Raw genomic sequence first — 17589 nt, forward strand, 5'->3', positions numbered from 1 at the left:
CACTGACACTGAGGGTAAGACACCCAACTCTTATGGGGCTCCATGTTCTGTTTCCCACTCTCACATATGCTACCACTGAATTCTAATGGCACCTTATCTATCTCCCTCACACCTACAATCTTCCCAGCCCCTGCCACTGAGACACAGACCCATGGAGCTACCCTCTCCTCCTTTCAAGTTCAACAAATCCCCAATCAAACATGGCACTTTTTCCTAAGTCTGTTCCTTCTCCTGCATTTGTTATCTTAGTAAAGAACAGCATCTGCCTAAACCATAAACATAGGTTTATGGGTTTTGGGGGGTGGGTGTTTTTTTTTTGGCCTTTTCTTCCACTTTATTTCATATTCTCACCACAATAATGATTCCTTTAATTTAAACTAAAAACCAGGGATCCCTGGGTGGCGCAGCGGTTTGGCACCTGCCTTTGGCCCAGGGCGCGATCCTGGAGACCCGGGATCGAATCCCACATCGGGCTCCTGGTGCATGGAGCCTGCTTCTCCCTCTGCCTGTGTCTCTGCCTCTCTCTCTCTGTCTGTGACTTAAGTAAATAAATAATAAATAAAATATTTTAAAAAAAATAAAAAATAAAAAAATAAACTAAAAACCATAGAGGGTTCCGGAAAGGGTGGCAGCAAAGGATCGGAGATGTCAAAGACTGAGGGACAGGTGGGGTGGGGAATCAGCAAATTGTCTTAACCAGGCTCTTGAAGTTGCTGGTGGCTTGGAGCAGCAGCTGGTAGGCCACTGGATGGATCTTAAAACTGTAGAGCCTGGACACAAACTGGTTCACGGGCCGCTTTGGCCAGTACTCAGGGTGCACCATGAAGAGCATGTGAGGGAAACCGGTGCCAAAGAAGGCGCCATCCACATGACAGTACCTCGATGACTTGAGTGTGTACACATCCATGCACTTGGGGCAGTAGAGCTTCACCATGGCCTCACCTGGGATGTCCAAAAGGCCGATGAGAAGCATTGGCTGGTTCTAACAGTACACACAGGGACAGTAGCCAAAGTCTCCCTGCTGGTACTTTTCCAATATCTGGGCGATGCTAAGTTGGTGAGGATATAGCAGGCGTGGATCAATTCATAAAGCATCTCAGCTGCCTGCTCAATCAGGTCGTTCTGGTTGGGGTTGTTCCAGCTCTTCATCAGGCTCCAGGTCAAAGATCATGTCTAGAGCTTGTCGATAGTGAGGCACCTGTTCATTGAGTCTAGGGAGATTGAATTTATCCTAGATGTAGTCTTCATCCACTTCACAGAAGAATTCATTGCCACGGAGCCCACAGAACCAGGATATCCAATTCCCATTCATCTTCAGTCACCAAGACCTCCTTAATATCTCTCAAATCCATCTCCTCACTTCAACCCTACTTCCTTCAGCAGGTCCCCTTCAGTCATTACTCTGAGACCATTAAATGGTCTCAGGGCCTCCCATCTGCCTCCCTGTAATCTATCCTCCACACTCCTTGCCAGATTAATCTTCCAAAAACACAAATCTAAACACAAAGGCACTCTGTATAAACCTGCCAAGACTGCTCCTCTGCCAAGAGTTTTCAGGATAAAGTTCAAATTGCTCCCTTTTATACCCAAATCTTTAACTATTTGGATAGTAACTCTTACACGTTACTCAGTACCACTCTCATGCCTTCTATCTAGATATATCAAACTACTTTTTCTCTTTCTTCTGTCTGGAGTGCACTCTACACCCTTATGTGGCCAACTCCAAAGCATCCTCTTCAGGGAAGGTCCCCTTCTGCTCCTCCCCTATATTTGTTGTAGGTGGCTCTCCTGTGCACTCCCCTGGCTTCCAATCTACAACTCTACTGTAACTCTTCTAACCTTGCACCCTACTCACCACCCCACTTCTCTGTCTCAACTCTGAGTTCCTTGAGGACAAGAACTATGTCTTACTCAAGTTCATACCCCCATTTCTTCTCTTATTCAGTCAACATTAAATATCTTTTATGGTATTGTTTGTTGCATAGACAAAATAATAGACACAGACAAAATAACAGAGGAGGCTTTGAGTCAGAAGGAGCTTGCATCCCAATTGCATCATTTACGAGCCAGGTGACCAAGCTAGGTGATTTGTTGTAAAGTAGGCTTTCCCACTCCTTAGAACTCCTTCAGCTGTTCTAAGGCTAAGGTAAGATGTATGTAAAGGACATAGCACAGTAGCTGGCACACAGTGAGCTCTCATTAAATGACACGCATTGTACAAATTGTCTTTAAAAATACAGTCACCGGGATCCCTGGGTGGCGCAGCGGTTTGGCGCCTGCCTTTGGCCCAGGGCGTGATCCTGGAGACCTGGGATCGAATCCCACGTCAGGCTCCTGGTGCATGGAGCCTGCTTCTCCCTCTGCCTGTGTCTCTGCCTCTCTCTCTCTCTCTGTGACTATCATAAATAAATAAAAATTTAAAAAAAAATACAGTCACCATTCTCAAAGAGCTTACAGACTGGTGGAGGCTCAAACATTAGACACTCTGTAAGTGAGTGAACACTGTATATGCACAATAACTCAGCCTTGATCAAAGAGAAACAATGCTTCCCACCCTGAAGTATGCCATTAGAACAATACGTTTGGCTGTTTGGGGGTTATTTTGCCTCCACGCACTCTTAACCTTAACACAGAACATGCAAACTTTGAGCAAACACACCACATCATTGTGCTACTGCAAGCCTATGCAAGCCTATGTCATTCCCAATGCAAAAGCATTAGTCAATAGCAATAGTTCAGAGTAGTATAGCCAAATGTTGAAATGCACCAGCAAGGAGTAACAAATTACCAGTCACCCTCCTTGAAAAAGGCCTGGAGCTATTTCCAAACAGCCCAGGAAGAAGCTGTAGCACAAGGGCTGACACACAGTAAGTTCTCAATAAATGGCAGACATTTTATACCCAAGTATGTTTTTCATGCAACTTACTTCTGATGAAACAGGATGATATTAACCAAAATAATCATGTGCCAGATGCCATCCCAAGCACTTTACATCTATCCTCCTGATGCTCCCACCAGGTTTCAAGGTCTCCTCAGAAAAGAAACTGAGACACTGAGAGATTAAATAACCTGCCCATGGCTGTACAGTGAATGGCAGGGCCCAGATGGGACCCCTGACAATCTGCTCTTAAACCCACATTCTTAACTACTGTCCCATACTGCCTTCCCTATCAGATTGGAGGATAAAGTAAGAACATTCCAAACCTACTGCCACAAAGTGTACAACATACGAAGGACTCCACAAATAAGTCTAAAGTGACGTGCAAATATAATTTTGCAACCATTTTCATTCAATCAATATTTATGAAGCTTCTAAGATGAGGAACGCACTATGCACAGGGACACTATCAAATGGATGAGTATCCTACTGAGTCATGCAACATTCTTCTCATTTAAATAATCTTAAATGGAGTTAATAAATATAAAATAAGGAAAAAATAAATAAATAAAAAATAATGAAGACCTCCATTTTTCAGCAAGTTTAAATATTGGATTTAATGCCACAAGTAAAGATACTAGGACAGATGGGTCCTCATTTAATGATACACTGGCTAGTCTAGGTTTAAACCACAATAATAAAAAGAATGACTGTAGTAAACACACACACACACACACACACACACACTGACCAATTAGTCCACGTTACCCTGAAATATACTCCAGTACCTATGAGTAAAGTTGCAACATCAGAAAATAAAAGCATAAAAATCAAGAAGAATAAGTTGAGTTAAGGAAAAGTTGTGCCTCTCCCCACTCTAAAACGCCCTCCACCCCACAAAGCAGGTCAGAGCAGCTACAGACTAGGTCATCCATTCTAGCCTAAGCTACAATGGTTGCCTTTTTCTTTTAGTAATGCAAATGTAGGACTTAAGCGTTGATTGCCAAGGCATCCACTTTTCAACAGTAATTATGTTTTATGGTATGTATACTTAAAAAGTTACCCAAATCATTTTGCTAACTTGAAACCCTAGAGTTTTGCCAAGTTCAATGATAGAAAGTCATTAAATATGTAGATATCTCTACCAAATATAAAATGTTGAAACATTAATTACTGAACACAAGTTTATCTACTTTTGGTTTCTTGTAACAGAAGGTAAAGATATCTGGATCTGTTAGTAAACACGTCCTGCGCTATACTGAAAAACTGTTACTATTTTTTTAAATAGAGGCATATCCCTCTAGAAATTATGAAATGTATTCATAAATTCGCCAATATACAAAGTGCTAGTAAATAGTTTACAACTGCTTACTCACTAGTTTTCACTAGAAATTAACGTTTCTAAGACTTAAGGATTCTAACAATATATGTAATTAAACACACAAGAAATAAGAGAAACAACTCTAGGCAAGGAAAGTAGGATGTATTTTAGCTAAGGTATGAGGTATGGAGATGCATTTTTGTTAAGGCAAATAAAGTAATTTTGTCCTAAAATAGACAAATTAAATGGATATAGAAAAGGAAAAAAAATAAGAGAGGGAGAGAGAATTTTATCTTGTGTAGGCAAGCTAGCTAAAAATAATTTATTATAAACTTTTTAAAATAAGCTTTAATAAATAGTGTACTTCTAAAAACTAAAGCTTAGTTTTCTTTCATCTGCTAAAAGGACAGTTTTCTTAGACTATTGGTCTGTTCTTGATAAGACTGTAAGGTTTTTAAGTAATTTGCCTAGGAAATAAGATTCTGTATTTCACCAAAATAACTTCCTATTTTTCAAGCTTTGATTACTTAAGAAAACGAGTCTTCTCTATTTAAAGAGCTAAGGTTCATTCTTTTCTTAATAAATTATATAACTTTCTGTATTTGCCTATGAAGTCTCTAATTGTAATTTTGGTGAAAGTTATTTAAATAGATAACTAGTATTTCACAGTGATCTATGATTCTACATAATCAAGTATTTTAAAGCCTTTTGATATTTCTGACAAACATCCAGAATCAAATTCTAAATGAAGTCTTTTTAAACTTGAACTAATTTTGGGATATTCCAGAGGGTCCTGGACCATCTCAAATGATTTGCTCCTTCTTATTAAAAGAGAGATCACAGACTGATTAGGCTTATCTGATATGTTAAACTATATGGAAAGCCTTGTCAAATAAGTAATGAGAAATCTTTTTTAGGTTAATTTGTGTGGATATGTGTGATTGATGTAAGTGTTCCAGAAATCATATGAAATTCCTAGATACCTACTATGCCCCTGGTATAATATTGTCACTTATAATTGTAGTTATTATCTAGAATGTTATATGTCACAGAAATAACCAAAGATCCTCGCCAATTCCATTGTAATGAACTCCCATCAGGTGTTTAATGTGGCTATTTCTAAGCCTTTAAGTTTTCCTGGCAGCCTTACCAGGTGAGTTAAGAAAGGCCACTTTTTGGGAGGCCCAAAAATGTCAGGATATTTGGGAGACCTTAAGAAAGGAATTCACTCATATCTGCAGGTATTGTAGGTGAAGTCTGAAGGCAAGTCCTTGGCCTGACTGCCCAGCCCTGAGAGACTTTGAGAGTCCAATCTGAGATTCCTTGTGGAAAAAAAAAAAAAATCCAGCAAAGCGCACTTAGAAAAGCCTATCTGATCAAACCAGTTTAAATGAGATGGCCAAAGATGTTTAAATATTTCACAATATTACCCAAATCTTTGAACGCATTCTTGAGCCCCAGGATCACTGACCTGGTTTCATGGCAGGACCCTTTAAGCTTGGTACAATGGCTACAGACTAGATTTCAGACTATCGTCTGTATAATTATTATAGGAGTGCTATCTAATCCTACTTAGATGTGTATTTTCTGTGTTACAACATGCCTTACCCCTGGCTTTTAACCTATCCATATCCAGGGTCAGCACTGACTCTGATGCCTAACATCAGAGGTGGATTGTAGTGGAAACCCTGACAGTTTTTTTCCTTTTTTGTAATGCAAGTGCCTGAGGGCAGACTTCAAAAAAGGTATCCACTTCAAAGATGGCTATGTCAAAGAAACACAATGCCAGCCACACACCTAGACCAAGAACAAGGCTGCCCACAGGGGGATACCCAGCCTTCTTTATTTTAAAGACCTTGGTTGATTTCAGTAACTGACCATTTAGGTTGCTTGTTTTTCCTCTTCCTGCAGTTTAAATTCCCCTTTTTACGTTTTTAAAGTCACCAGTGAGTGAGCCTGCATTAAAAAAACAGGACCTCAGGGGCTTGCACACTGGAGCTCCTGCTCTCTTCCTCCTTTCCCCACAACCTTGCTGTGTAACCCAAGGTGTGCCATGTGCTTGTCAGGATCTGTGAATAATAAACTTTTTTTTTTTTCAAAGTTTCCCGGTGGTTATTGCTGAGGACATCTTACGACCATAATTTAAGAACCATAAGGGCCAATCGAGCCACAACACGGGTTATGGTAGGCTGAGATCAGCACACAACATCCATTCAGCAACCAAGCAGTCAAGCTAGTTCTGAAATGCATCTGAATATACAAGCTCCGTCTGACTCAACCTAACAAACAATTCATTCAAGAGTTAGGCCTTAACATCATAGAAAATTAGCTCTGGTTGTGATTTGGGGTACAACGGAAGGGGGGGGAAACAAAGACAGGAAAAAGGTCACCGTGGGCATGTGATAGAAGCAAATAAATTTTGTTAGAGCCAAGAAGAATCATGCTACTACTAAAGCAAGCTCCCAGGCCTAGAGGCCACCTGTCAACATGACTAGGAAACTTAGACAACTACCAGCTGTGCCCACACAATTTTACACAAAGCTGGAAATGGTCTTCATGTCTCCCTTCACTTAAATCTTACAGAATGCCCAGGTAACATGAACTCATTCCTCCCCCCTCCGCCCACCCCCCCAACTATCACAGCCAAGAGAGAACTAAGATATGCCAATTAAATGCAGTTGGTATTCTAGATGACATCCTGGAACAGAAAATGGGCATTAGGTAACTACGAAGGAAATACGAAGTGTGGATTTCCATATGTTATTAATCCTGGTTGTGACAAAGGTATAAGGTACCTTACCTATGGGATGGGGGATGCTGATAACAGAAAAGGGGCTGCAGGGTGTATGGGAACTCTGTATTATCTCGGAAACTTTTCCGTAAATCTAAAACTACTCTAAAATTAAGTTTACGTAGTAGAAAAAGGTCTCTCCCTACTTAGTATGAGAATCAACTGGTGTTATTTGTCAAAATGCAAGTTCTCAGGCCCCCGATCCGGAACTACAGTCTGAATGAGGCGTGCAGTTTACCAAGCATACCAGGTGATGCTCATGCCCCCCAAGGGTGGTGGCGAGACACCTGGGCTGCTGACCAGGTGTCTCCCCCTCCCTGCACACAGACATGCCACCAATTTGACACAGAGGCACCAACCTTTTGGGGGGGGAGGGAGCAACTCGCCCCACCTTGGGCCTTAATGACTCCCAAGAAACAGTGCACCATCCTAGACTACCGGTTGATCCTAATGTAGCCTGCCATTAAAAACAAAGGAACGGGGGGGGGGGGGGGGAGTCCCACGTGGCCTCTTACCTTCCTAAAGATGCCCTGAGGCACCTGTCGCGCCCCCAAACAAGTACCTGCTGTGCACTGGCCCCTCTGAAGTCAGCCAACCGCACCCTGCAGTAGTGGTCCAGGGCTCCCGACCCCCACCCCCACCTGCCCGACCCTCTGCGGGGGGAGGGGGCGTCCTCCCGGGAGGAGTGATGCTCCCCGGCTCCCTGGCCATTTCTGGAGCGACCCTGAGGAATGCCGTCTCTGCGGCAAAGGGAGGCGGCTCCCGGGTGAAGGGACGAGCTACACCTGTCACTTGCTCGGCGGCCTCCGCATCCTCTATTAAAACTAACTGCGTCCATCGGCCAGTCCAGAGCGCGCTTCTGGCGCGGGCCGCGACTGGAGAGCGCCGCGGGGGCTTCTGGGACGCCCCCCCCCCCCGGCCACCGCCGCGGGGGCTTCTGGGACGCCCCCCACGGCCACCGCCGCGCGACCCGCCGCCCGCCGCTCACCCCGCCGCCGCTGACTGCCCCGACGCCGTCGAACTCCCGGCCCAGCCCGTCGGAGTCGTCCAGCACGTACGCGCCGCCGGGCACCAGCAGCGCGCACAGCAGTAGGGGCACCGCGGCGTGGCCCGCCGAACCCGCGGCGGCCGTCATGGCTTTCCCTCGGCGTTGCCGGGAAGCCTGCAGTGGGCGCTCGGCCATTGTGTGGGTCACATGACTCCGGTGCCCAGGGAGGCGGGTCCGGCTGCCGCCATGATGGGATAGGGCAGGAGGGCGCTGACGCCGGGGCCGCCATCTTGGTTGCGGGCCACACGTCGCCGGCGCAGCCGCAGTAGTGATGTAGTGCGGTGGGGGTGGCCGAGGGAGGTTTTTCGGGTCGCGACTTTGGCGCGGGTGGCGCGGGTGGCGCGGGTGGGGGGGCGGGGTGGTGTCTTCAAATGAAGTCACTTTTGTGCTGCTTTTCAGGCCTACGTGCTGGAGCACGTGAGCGAAGGAAGTGGCTGCTGAGAAGGCATTTCTGATCCCAAAAATCTTTCTTTGCAGGCCCGTGGGATTCGGTTTTGTGTCTATGCAACCTTGGAGACCCCAAAATGGCAAAGAGAAGACCCAAAGGCTATAGGACACACGAGTTTTCACCTTCAGAGCCCTATTTGGAATCAGATTGTTTTGTCCCTTAACTACAAACCTAAATATAAGTTTCAGGATCACAGTAATCCTAGGAGGAAAAGTCTCCCATCTGTGCAGTCCCAAAAAAAGGAGGTTCTCAAGCCCTTCTGTTATCCCTGTGTTCCTAATATACAATAGCTATGCTTGCTTTTTCTCCTCTTAAATTACTATAGATCTATTTTGGTTGACCAAAGACAGTCCCAGCTTATTATGTCTATTGTTCTAATATAAATTATAAATAGTGCTCCTTTCACCCTCAAAAAGTGTTCTGGATTGGGTGGTAAGTTATGTAGTTCCCTGTATATGGGCCACTTTTTCTTCCATTGCTTCTTCTTCCAGTACAGCACATGTCTGAACTCTTATCTTCTCTACCACCACTGTTCCATGATGCAAGTCAGTAACCATGCAGGTTGGATAGATTTATCTTTCCAGAACTCACTCTGATCCATCCCTTCTAATAATGATCTAATAATAACTTAAGCCAGAATTTGAGAACCAGTGGGTATAATCCACAAATGGTAAATGAATGCTAAACCCCCTACCAATTCTGAGATTTTTATATCTGTGATATGTATATAACATGCGTAATAAGGTAACGAGAAGGGAGGTACCAGGGTGGAAATAGAAAAAAAAAAAAAAAATACCGTACGCAAGAAACTGAGAGGTTGAAACCAGTACCCAGCGTACGTCATCCTATAACACGTCATTGTACCTGTATTTGAAAGGCATACCACAAATATTTGCATACCTTGTGATCTCTATAGAAGAGGAAACACAGAATACTTAACGGAAAAAAAAATGTTCTCATCCCTAGAACATATTCCTATTCCCTAGAACTAGTTCCTATTAGTTCATATATAAAGTTAATTCCTTATGCAGAAAACACCTAGTTTCAAATTTTTAATCTATGTTCAGGAAACCATTAAAAAAGAAAGTTTCTAGGAGAAAGGGAACTAAATATAAGTGGAGGAAGAGAGATCTGTGAACTGTTGAACGCAGGAATCAGATTTGCTCAAGAGGTGAGATGAAGGCAAATAGCAGTTATCAGACAAGTAATCATGCGTTCAGCTTCCTTTGCTTCTGTGGATTGGGGTGTGATAGAAACAAGAAAAGGAGTGCTTCTCAGTGCTCAAATTTCAGATGAGTTTTGAACGTAAAGACAAGTCTTAAAGGAGCAGTGTGTCTGAGTATTGCACTTGAGCCACAGCAAATTTCTCATTTTCCCAAAGTGAAAAATATTAAAATCGGATGGTCTGGGCAGCCTGGGTGGCTCAGCAGTTTACTGCCTGCCTTTGGTCCAGGGCGTGATCCTGAAGATGGGAATGGAGTCCCACATCAGGTTCCCCGCAGGGAGCCTGTTTCTCCCTCTGCCTGTGTCTCTGCCTCTCTCTGTGTCTCTCATAAATAAATAAAATCTTTTTAAAAAAATCGGATGGTCTCCTGAGAAAGATGAAAGATCTTTCCTTTTAATGAAAATTACTGATACAGTCTGATTGTAGTCTGTCATCTCGAGAAAATGGCTCAACTTTTAGAAATCTGAATTCAGCCCTCACAAGGGCAGAGGCCAAGTCTTTTTCCTCTGTATATTTCCCAAGTGGAGTGTCCAAACTGCAGTAGGTACTCCATACATATCAGTTGAACTTAACTCAAAAAAAAAAAAATTGCTGTAAAAATGATGCCTCAAATCACTGGGGTAAGAATGGAACTTTTAAAACCTATGAAGACATCTGGATGACTGTTTGGAAAAAGATCAAATTTTGGATCTGTGCTTCACACCACACAAACTGCAAATGGATAGAGCTCTAAATGTAAAATATGAAACCTGACAATTTCTAATACAAAACATGGGTAAATTCCTGTAAACTTGGAGGTCTAAATAATGACTTAATATCTCGATACAGAAAAATAGAAGTTTAATTTTAAAAAATCACTGAATATCCTATGAGGGGGTAAGAAAAAAGGTTTTATTTACAATAGAAAGTAGAAACACTTCTTAAAAGTAGAATCTCCTCTGCATAAAAGAGTACAAAGTATATACCTTCATGAACTATCCTGTAACATCTGCTGTTTATCTCATTTTTTTCAACTTAGATAGTTGCTTCATTGCAATTGTTAATAATGTCACTCTGTTCAGTGACTTATAAAATACATGTAGGGATTCTGTTAATTCAGGACCTTATCTAAAAACAATGACGATAGTTCTGAGGGCAGGATCCACGTAATGGAATAAATTACATACTGCTTACTAAACATGGTCTTAAGTAGAACTCAGATAAAAACTGCTATAGCAACGAGCAATGTGGTATAGAGTAAGAATTAGTCCTGGAGTCCCAGCCTACTTGACTGCTCTCCACAAATTAGGACAATTCTGGCGGAAAAGATTATTCGTGTCTTCATCCTAATCTGAATTTTTTTTTTTTTCCGATTTTGTTATCTACAGTCATTCAAGCCCATGACACATGTGGCTGATTCCCCAGGGTGCAGGTCTTGGTGGGAGGCAGATGCCACTGCTTCAGGAGTGAAGGAGCCAGATCATCCCAATTGCAGCTCCCAGCAGCAGGGGGTGTGGCAGTGACCAGTCTCCCACAAGCCAGTTCCTTGAACCTGCGACTTTGATCATGTAAAGGTAACTAGATGGATATATGGGCCACAAAGAGAGCACCCTGGAACCATGCATGTCAGAGTCCAGAGAAGCACCAGCACCAAGGCTCCCTCAGAGGAGCCCTGAGCGCCTGGAACAGCAGGGTCAGAAGTGCCATCCTAAACTATGGCTCAGGCATGGTGACCTGGGCTGCCTTTCTGCTCCTCTGGCTCTGGCCTGTTTCACAAACAAGCCTGGTTGGGCACTTCAGCAGCAGTTCTGTGCCCTATCCTGATTTCAAAGTCATTCACTTTCTGCTCAAATCAGCTACAGGTGGTGCTGTTGTCCTCAGCAGAGAACCCTGTGCAATACACCAGGCTGCCGTCAGGAGCAGAGGCAATCACGGAAAAGAATTCTCAGCCTCCTGTGTCTGCATTCCCTACCCCTCCGACCTCCGGCTTTAAAACACTATCTTTGCCACCTCTCGTTCTTCCGTTGGTCATTGTTACTGCGTGGATTTGCTCAAATCAAAGAAATCCAGAAAGTTTGGCTCTCCTCTATGTTACACCCTTGATTCAGCTGTTCGTCTTGGGATCTTTTTTTGCACTGTTGCCAGGGGAAGAATTTTAGAATCCTCCTAATCCCAAATCCAAAGCATGAAGAAAATGACAGTTTCCACCCCTCAAAATATTTTTTTTCAAACATCTAGTGCAATACTTTCCAACAAATATAAGGCAAAGCACATATGTAATTTGAAATTTCCTGTAGCACATTAAAAAAAAAAAAAAGCAGATGAGGGGTGTTTAGGTGGCTCAAGTGTGACCTCGGGATCCTGGGATGAAGCCCCACATCTAGCTCTCTGCTCAACGGGGAGTTGGCTTCTCCCTCTCCCTCTGCCTGCTGCTCCTCCTGCTTGCAGTCTCTCTTGCTCTCTCTGTGTCAAATAAATAAATGAAATCTTTAAAAAACTAAAAATTAAAAAATTGAAAAGCAGATGGGATCAATTTTAACAATATCCTTTATTTAATCCCAAATACCCACGTATGATCAAATATGTAATCAATATAAAATATATTAATAAACATTTTGTGTTCTTTTTTTCATATGAAGTCTCCAAAAGCCCATTTTTGGGTTTACCCATTGTGTATTTTACATGTACATCACATCTCTGTATTTGCTACATTTTAAGCGCACATGTGGTCAGCAGCTCCTGTATTGGACAGACCAGATCTAGTGTATGCTGGGCCCTGGGCTAGGTACACTCAGTGAATGTCTACCTCTGTGGCTAAAGATGAGGCTGAAGTATATCTACTCTTTGCTAGAGTCCCCATAACAAAATACAACAAATGGTGGCTTAAACAACAGAAACTTCTTTTCTCAGGATTCTGAAGTTCAAGATCAAGATGACAGGAGATTTTGTTTCTTCTGAGGCGTCTCTCCTTGGGTTGCAGGTGGTCACATTTCTCTGTGTCCTCATGTGATCTTTCCTCTGTGCTTACAAGTCAATGGTGTCTCTTTGTGCATCCAAATCTCTTCTTATAAGGACACCAGTCAGATTGGACGAAGGCCCATGCTAACAGTTTCACTGTAATTTAACCCCCTCTTTAAATAATCACTTCCAAATAGTCACATTCTAAGGCACTGGGTGTTAGGGCTTAAATATACAAATTTGAGGGGGACACGTTTCAGCTTGTACAGTCTGCAAGGTTGGGTAAGTATGACCCCATTGCTCAACAATAAAGCACCATTGAGTATATGGCTGATCTCTGATCAATAAACTTACAATCAAAGTCATCAAAAGAGTTTAGAATTTTCCTCAGAAAACTTAAATGTGGGGTGCTGGGTGGCTTAGTCGGTTAAGCGTCTGCCTTCAGCTCCAGTCATGGAGCTGGTCCAGTCATGGTCTCAGTCATGGTCTCAGGGTCCTGGGCTGGAGCCCCACATCACATCAGGCTTCCTGCTCTGCGGGGAGTCTGCTTCTCCTTCTCCTTCTGTTCCTCCTCCCCCACCCACCCCGCCCCACTTGTACTCCCTCTCTCTCTTTTTCTATCTGAAATAAAATCTTAAAAAAAGAAAAATATATAATTTGGTGTCCAAGGGAAAAATCTGTTGCACAAACAACATACCACTGTGTATTTTGAGAATTCACGACTGTGCACACATAAGTTACATAAGACTGGAAGTAGGAAAGAATAGTTCCCCATTTCTTTTTATAGACTATCCTGCTCCTCCCAAGGCACACCTGACAGGTGCTCTTTTGTATGACTTACGTAGTGCTGTTGTGGTTTGGAAATATCCTTCCTTCCATATCTAAATATCTAAGGTCTTTTCGTTAATTTTTTTATTTATTTGACAGAGAGAGAGAGAGCACAAGCATGAGGAGCACCAGGCAGAGGGAAAGGGAGAAGCAGGCTCCCCGCAGAGCAGGAGCTCAATGTGGGGCTCAGTCCCAAGACTCCGGGATCACGACCCAAGTTTAAGGCAGATGCCCAACCAACTGAGCCACCCAGGCACCCAAGTCTTTTCATTTTTAAAGCTACAGCTGAACACTACCTGCTTCTTACATTTTCCTTGACTGCTCTGTTTAAAGCAACCTTCCCTTCCTCTAATCTCTCATGCGTCTTCTTTTTTTTTTTAAAGATGTAAAGATTTATTTATTTATTCATGAGAGAGAGAGAGAGAGAGAAGCAGAGACACAGGAGGAGGGAGAAGCAGGCTCCATGCCGGGAGCCCGACGCGGGACTCAATCCCAGGACTCCAGGATCGCGCCCTGGGCCAAAGGCAGGCGCTAAACCGCTGAGCCACCCAGGGATCCCATGCGTCTTCTTCATAAGACTCTCCAGTTGGACAAAGGTTAAGTCCCAATTATAATTCATTATAATTTCTATTGCAGCAGCGCAGTGTTATGCTATGGCACAGACAGTGTCTGTTCATCGTAGATACCTAACAAGTGTTGATAAATATTTGTGGAAAGATTTGCTGAGAGAATATTTACTCTGAAGGTTCAAAATAATACCTCTTTAACTTGCTGCCAAAACTCCACCCTGGGGGATTCAGCCCTTGTGTTTCAGATGTTGTTAGAATCCATTAGCCATAGAATCTTTCAGGAGATCATATTTGGGTTGCAGGAGGAAGGAATAAAACAAGTAGGTCCAGAACATCTGAGAGAGGCAGGGAAGGAATGGAAAACAATAGAACAAAGATGCTTAACCAATTTTTTTCACTATATTGAGAGTGTACCCTGGTCAGAACAAAGACCCTATGAAAAAACGAACTATTGGAAATGACTCTTGTCTAATCCTACTGACTTGGCCTGGGCCTTGGCTTCTGTCTGTTTTATATCTGTAATTCTAGGTGCCAGGGGTGCAATTAGAGTTTAGCCCAACCACAGGGCATTGACCTAGGCCTGACATGTTCCCTAGCTGTTGCCTACTCAGGAGCCAGGCTAGATCCTTCTTTCTCTGCCTGCCACCTTGAGTCCTGCTCTCATCGTTAGAATTACTATCCACTCCATATCTGTCCCATTTAATGTGGTTGGGGTATTGTGATATAGTACAAAATATATATTTGGCCCCCAGTTCCTGGCACAGACTTCCTAAAACCCTCATAATTTCATGGGTGATAGAGGTGATAGAAGCATCTTTGGTTATAATATTTGGCCTTAATCCCTGGTTCCTGATAGAGCTTACAGAACCCTTGGCATCTTCAGAGTGATGGGTATCCCTTTTTATCCTAATGAGATGATTGGTGGCTTATGGCCCCTGGAGAGCTTCAGGGTGATCACCAGAAAGACCAAGGCATGCCTAGAGGATTAGAACTTTTATTTCAACTTCCTGACCTCCTGGAAGGGGAGAAAGGATGGAAATTGAATTGATCACTAATTGGCCAATGAGCTATCAAAACACCATATGTATGTAATGAAATCCCCATTTAAAAAAAAAAAAAAAAACATAAGCTCTGGGGTTTGGCGAGTTTCTGAGCCAGTAAATACAACCATGTACTGGGAAAGTAGAGTGCCCCAGTTCCACAGGACAAAAGCTCTTGAGCTCAGGATGCTTCTAGACTTTCCCTATGTACCTTTTCATCTGGCCATTCATCTATATCCATTGAAAATATCCTTACATAATCTTTTATATAAATATCCCTCATAATAAACTGATAAATGTGAGTAGAATGCTTTCTTGGGTCCTGGGAGCCATTCCAGCCAATTATTGAGTCTGAGGAAGGAGTTGTAGGAATGCTTATTTATTGTTGGTTGGTCAGAAGTAATGGTAGTCCAGGACTCTTGACTGGCATCTGAAATGGGGGTAGTCTTGTGGGACTGAGCCCTTACCTGTGGGATCTAATTCTAACTCCAGGTAATTAGTAACAAAGTTGTAGGACATCTGGCTGGTGTCTGGAATGTTGGACAATTGGTGTCCAATATTAGTGAAAGGGGAAATCCCACATATTTGGTACCAGAAGTGTTCAGCGTGAGTAGAAACAGACCATCGGAGTAGCCAGTCCTCCCATGTACCAGCCTGCAGCAAAAATAAGCCCATTATTCATGCTTATGCCTATTTGCAAGAACTACCTGCAGCATTCATTCTCTCTTCCTGCCCTCTGACCTTGTTCCCTAGATTTTAGATCCCTGACTCCATACTCTTGCTGTCAATATTGGTTTTGGCCTTGCACCTCAACTTACAGCTACTTGAGCAGCCGTGGCTCCCCATTTTGTTTAACTGCTTTGACACAAACAGTTTTGGATAATGGAAGCCCCATAGAAGCCTCAAATGCTATTTGGGTTCCTTCTACCACTTACTGCCCCACTTCTCAACATCAGGAAAGGAGAATTTGGACAACAATATGCTTTCCCATCCCCATCTCAGACTTTAACGCCTAATACTATGGACTGAATTGTCTTCCCCAAAATTCATATGTTGAAGCCCTAGCCTCTCCGCCATTGTGACTGTATTTAGAGATAGGGCCTATAAGGAGATAATTAAGGTTAAGTGTGATCATAAGAGTAGGGTCTTGATACAATAAGATTAGTGTCCTAATAAGAAGAGATACCAGAGTGCTCACACTAGCACACTTGCACTTACACAAGTGCACTCACTCTCTCTCCTCTCCTCTCTATTCCCCATCCACATCAGGTAAAGACATAGCAAGAAGGCAGCTGTCTACAAGAGAGAAAAAGAGCCCCTACCAGAAACTGAGTAGCAGACACCTTGCACTTGAACTTCAGCCTCCTGAACTATAAGAAAATCCATTTAAGCCTCCTACTCTACAGTATTTCATCACAGCAGCCTGAGCTGTGCGACTAAAACACCTCCCATCTACACTTCTTGCATGTCCAAACCATGGGATTGAAATTTCTTTTTTTAACATATGATATTTTTTAATCAGCAGTAAGGAATTATGATTATTAGAAACTTCAGTTTCAAATGACTTAAAACATGCCATAAACCCAGGGAGTTAACAAAGTATTTAGGTTATAAAAAGAGAAAATTTCTCAAATATTGACACTTGCCTGAATTAATCCTGATTTCATAATTTCCTCCTACATCGGACTACTGGCACCTATTCTCCGTGTTACAACATTCAGATGGACTCAACGATATATACACTGAATTAGTTATCTGCTGTTGTGTAATAGATTATCTGAAAATCAGTAGCTTAAAACAACAAATATTTCTTGTCTCTCAGTTTCTGTGTCAGGAATTCAGGAGCACCTTAGCTGGATGGTCCTAACTCAGGATTTGTCATGGGGTCACAGTAATGATGTTAGAAGAAACTGTAATTATCTGAAGGTTTAAAGATCCACTTTCAAGATGGCACACTCGGAGGCTCATGATGTGGACCTTTTCTCGTGGCATGACAGCTGGCTTCCCTCAGACCAAAGAAAAAAAAGTGATGGGGAAGTCACGAGATCTTTCTGACCTCGTCTCCAAAATAGCACACCATCACTTCTGCTTTATTCTATTCACCAGGGGTGAGTTTCCATGTCTAGCTCACACTAAAGGGGAGGAAAATTAGGCTTTACCTCTTGAAAGGAAGAGTGTGTGAACATATTTTAAAATCACTATACATATTCATGATGCATTTCAGAAAACCACTCATATGATACACTATTAAATATTGCAGTAAACTATTATGAAACACCATAAGAAATGTGCTCAATGACTGCACATTCGCAAAGATATTTTACCATCCTCTGAAAAGGTGACAGGAAGAATTAATACTCTCACATTATTTTCTGTAAAATTGAAGGTTTTTCTTTTTCAAAAAAAATATTTTTTAATGTATTTTAGAGAGAGAGCGCACAGGGGTTGGGAGGGGCAGAAGGAAAAAGAATCTTAAGCTGATTCTGTGCTCAGCACGGAGCCCC

At 42.8% G+C, this 17589-nt stretch overlaps 2 protein-coding genes across 31 annotated transcripts in view; one reads left to right on the forward strand and one right to left on the reverse strand.

The window, feature by feature from the left end:
* GALC (galactosylceramidase) overlaps nucleotides 1-8188 on the reverse strand; it is a 58345-nt gene extending 50157 nt beyond the window's left edge. The window contains exons 1-2 of one of the 8 annotated variants that reach the window (XM_072839592.1): nucleotides 7979-8114; nucleotides 943-1211 (exon numbers count right to left, since the gene is read on the reverse strand). In XM_072839592.1, the coding sequence (XP_072695693.1) occupies nucleotides 943-1149 (207 nt within the window). In that variant the 5' untranslated portion in view covers nucleotides 1150-1211; nucleotides 7979-8114. Of the gene's footprint in view, nucleotides 1-942; nucleotides 6787-7505; nucleotides 7878-7978 lie in introns of those variants that run through there. The other 7 variants (XM_072839591.1, XM_072839593.1, XM_072839594.1 and 4 more) reach the window with 7 other exon arrangements.
* GPR65 (G protein-coupled receptor 65) overlaps nucleotides 7941-17589 on the forward strand; it is a 63842-nt gene continuing 54193 nt past the window's right edge. For 12 of the 23 annotated variants that reach the window (XR_012037042.1, XR_012037038.1, XR_012037041.1 and 9 more), the window contains exons 1-3: nucleotides 8373-11264; nucleotides 13860-14072; nucleotides 16908-17193. The gene's annotated coding sequence lies outside the window, so the exon portion shown is untranslated. The other 11 variants (XM_072839601.1, XM_072839602.1, XM_072839607.1 and 8 more) reach the window with 7 other exon arrangements.

This window comes from Canis lupus, chromosome 9 (genome assembly GCF_048164855.1).
Source record: "Canis lupus baileyi chromosome 9, mCanLup2.hap1, whole genome shotgun sequence".
Lineage (NCBI taxonomy): Eukaryota > Metazoa > Chordata > Mammalia > Carnivora > Canidae > Canis > Canis lupus.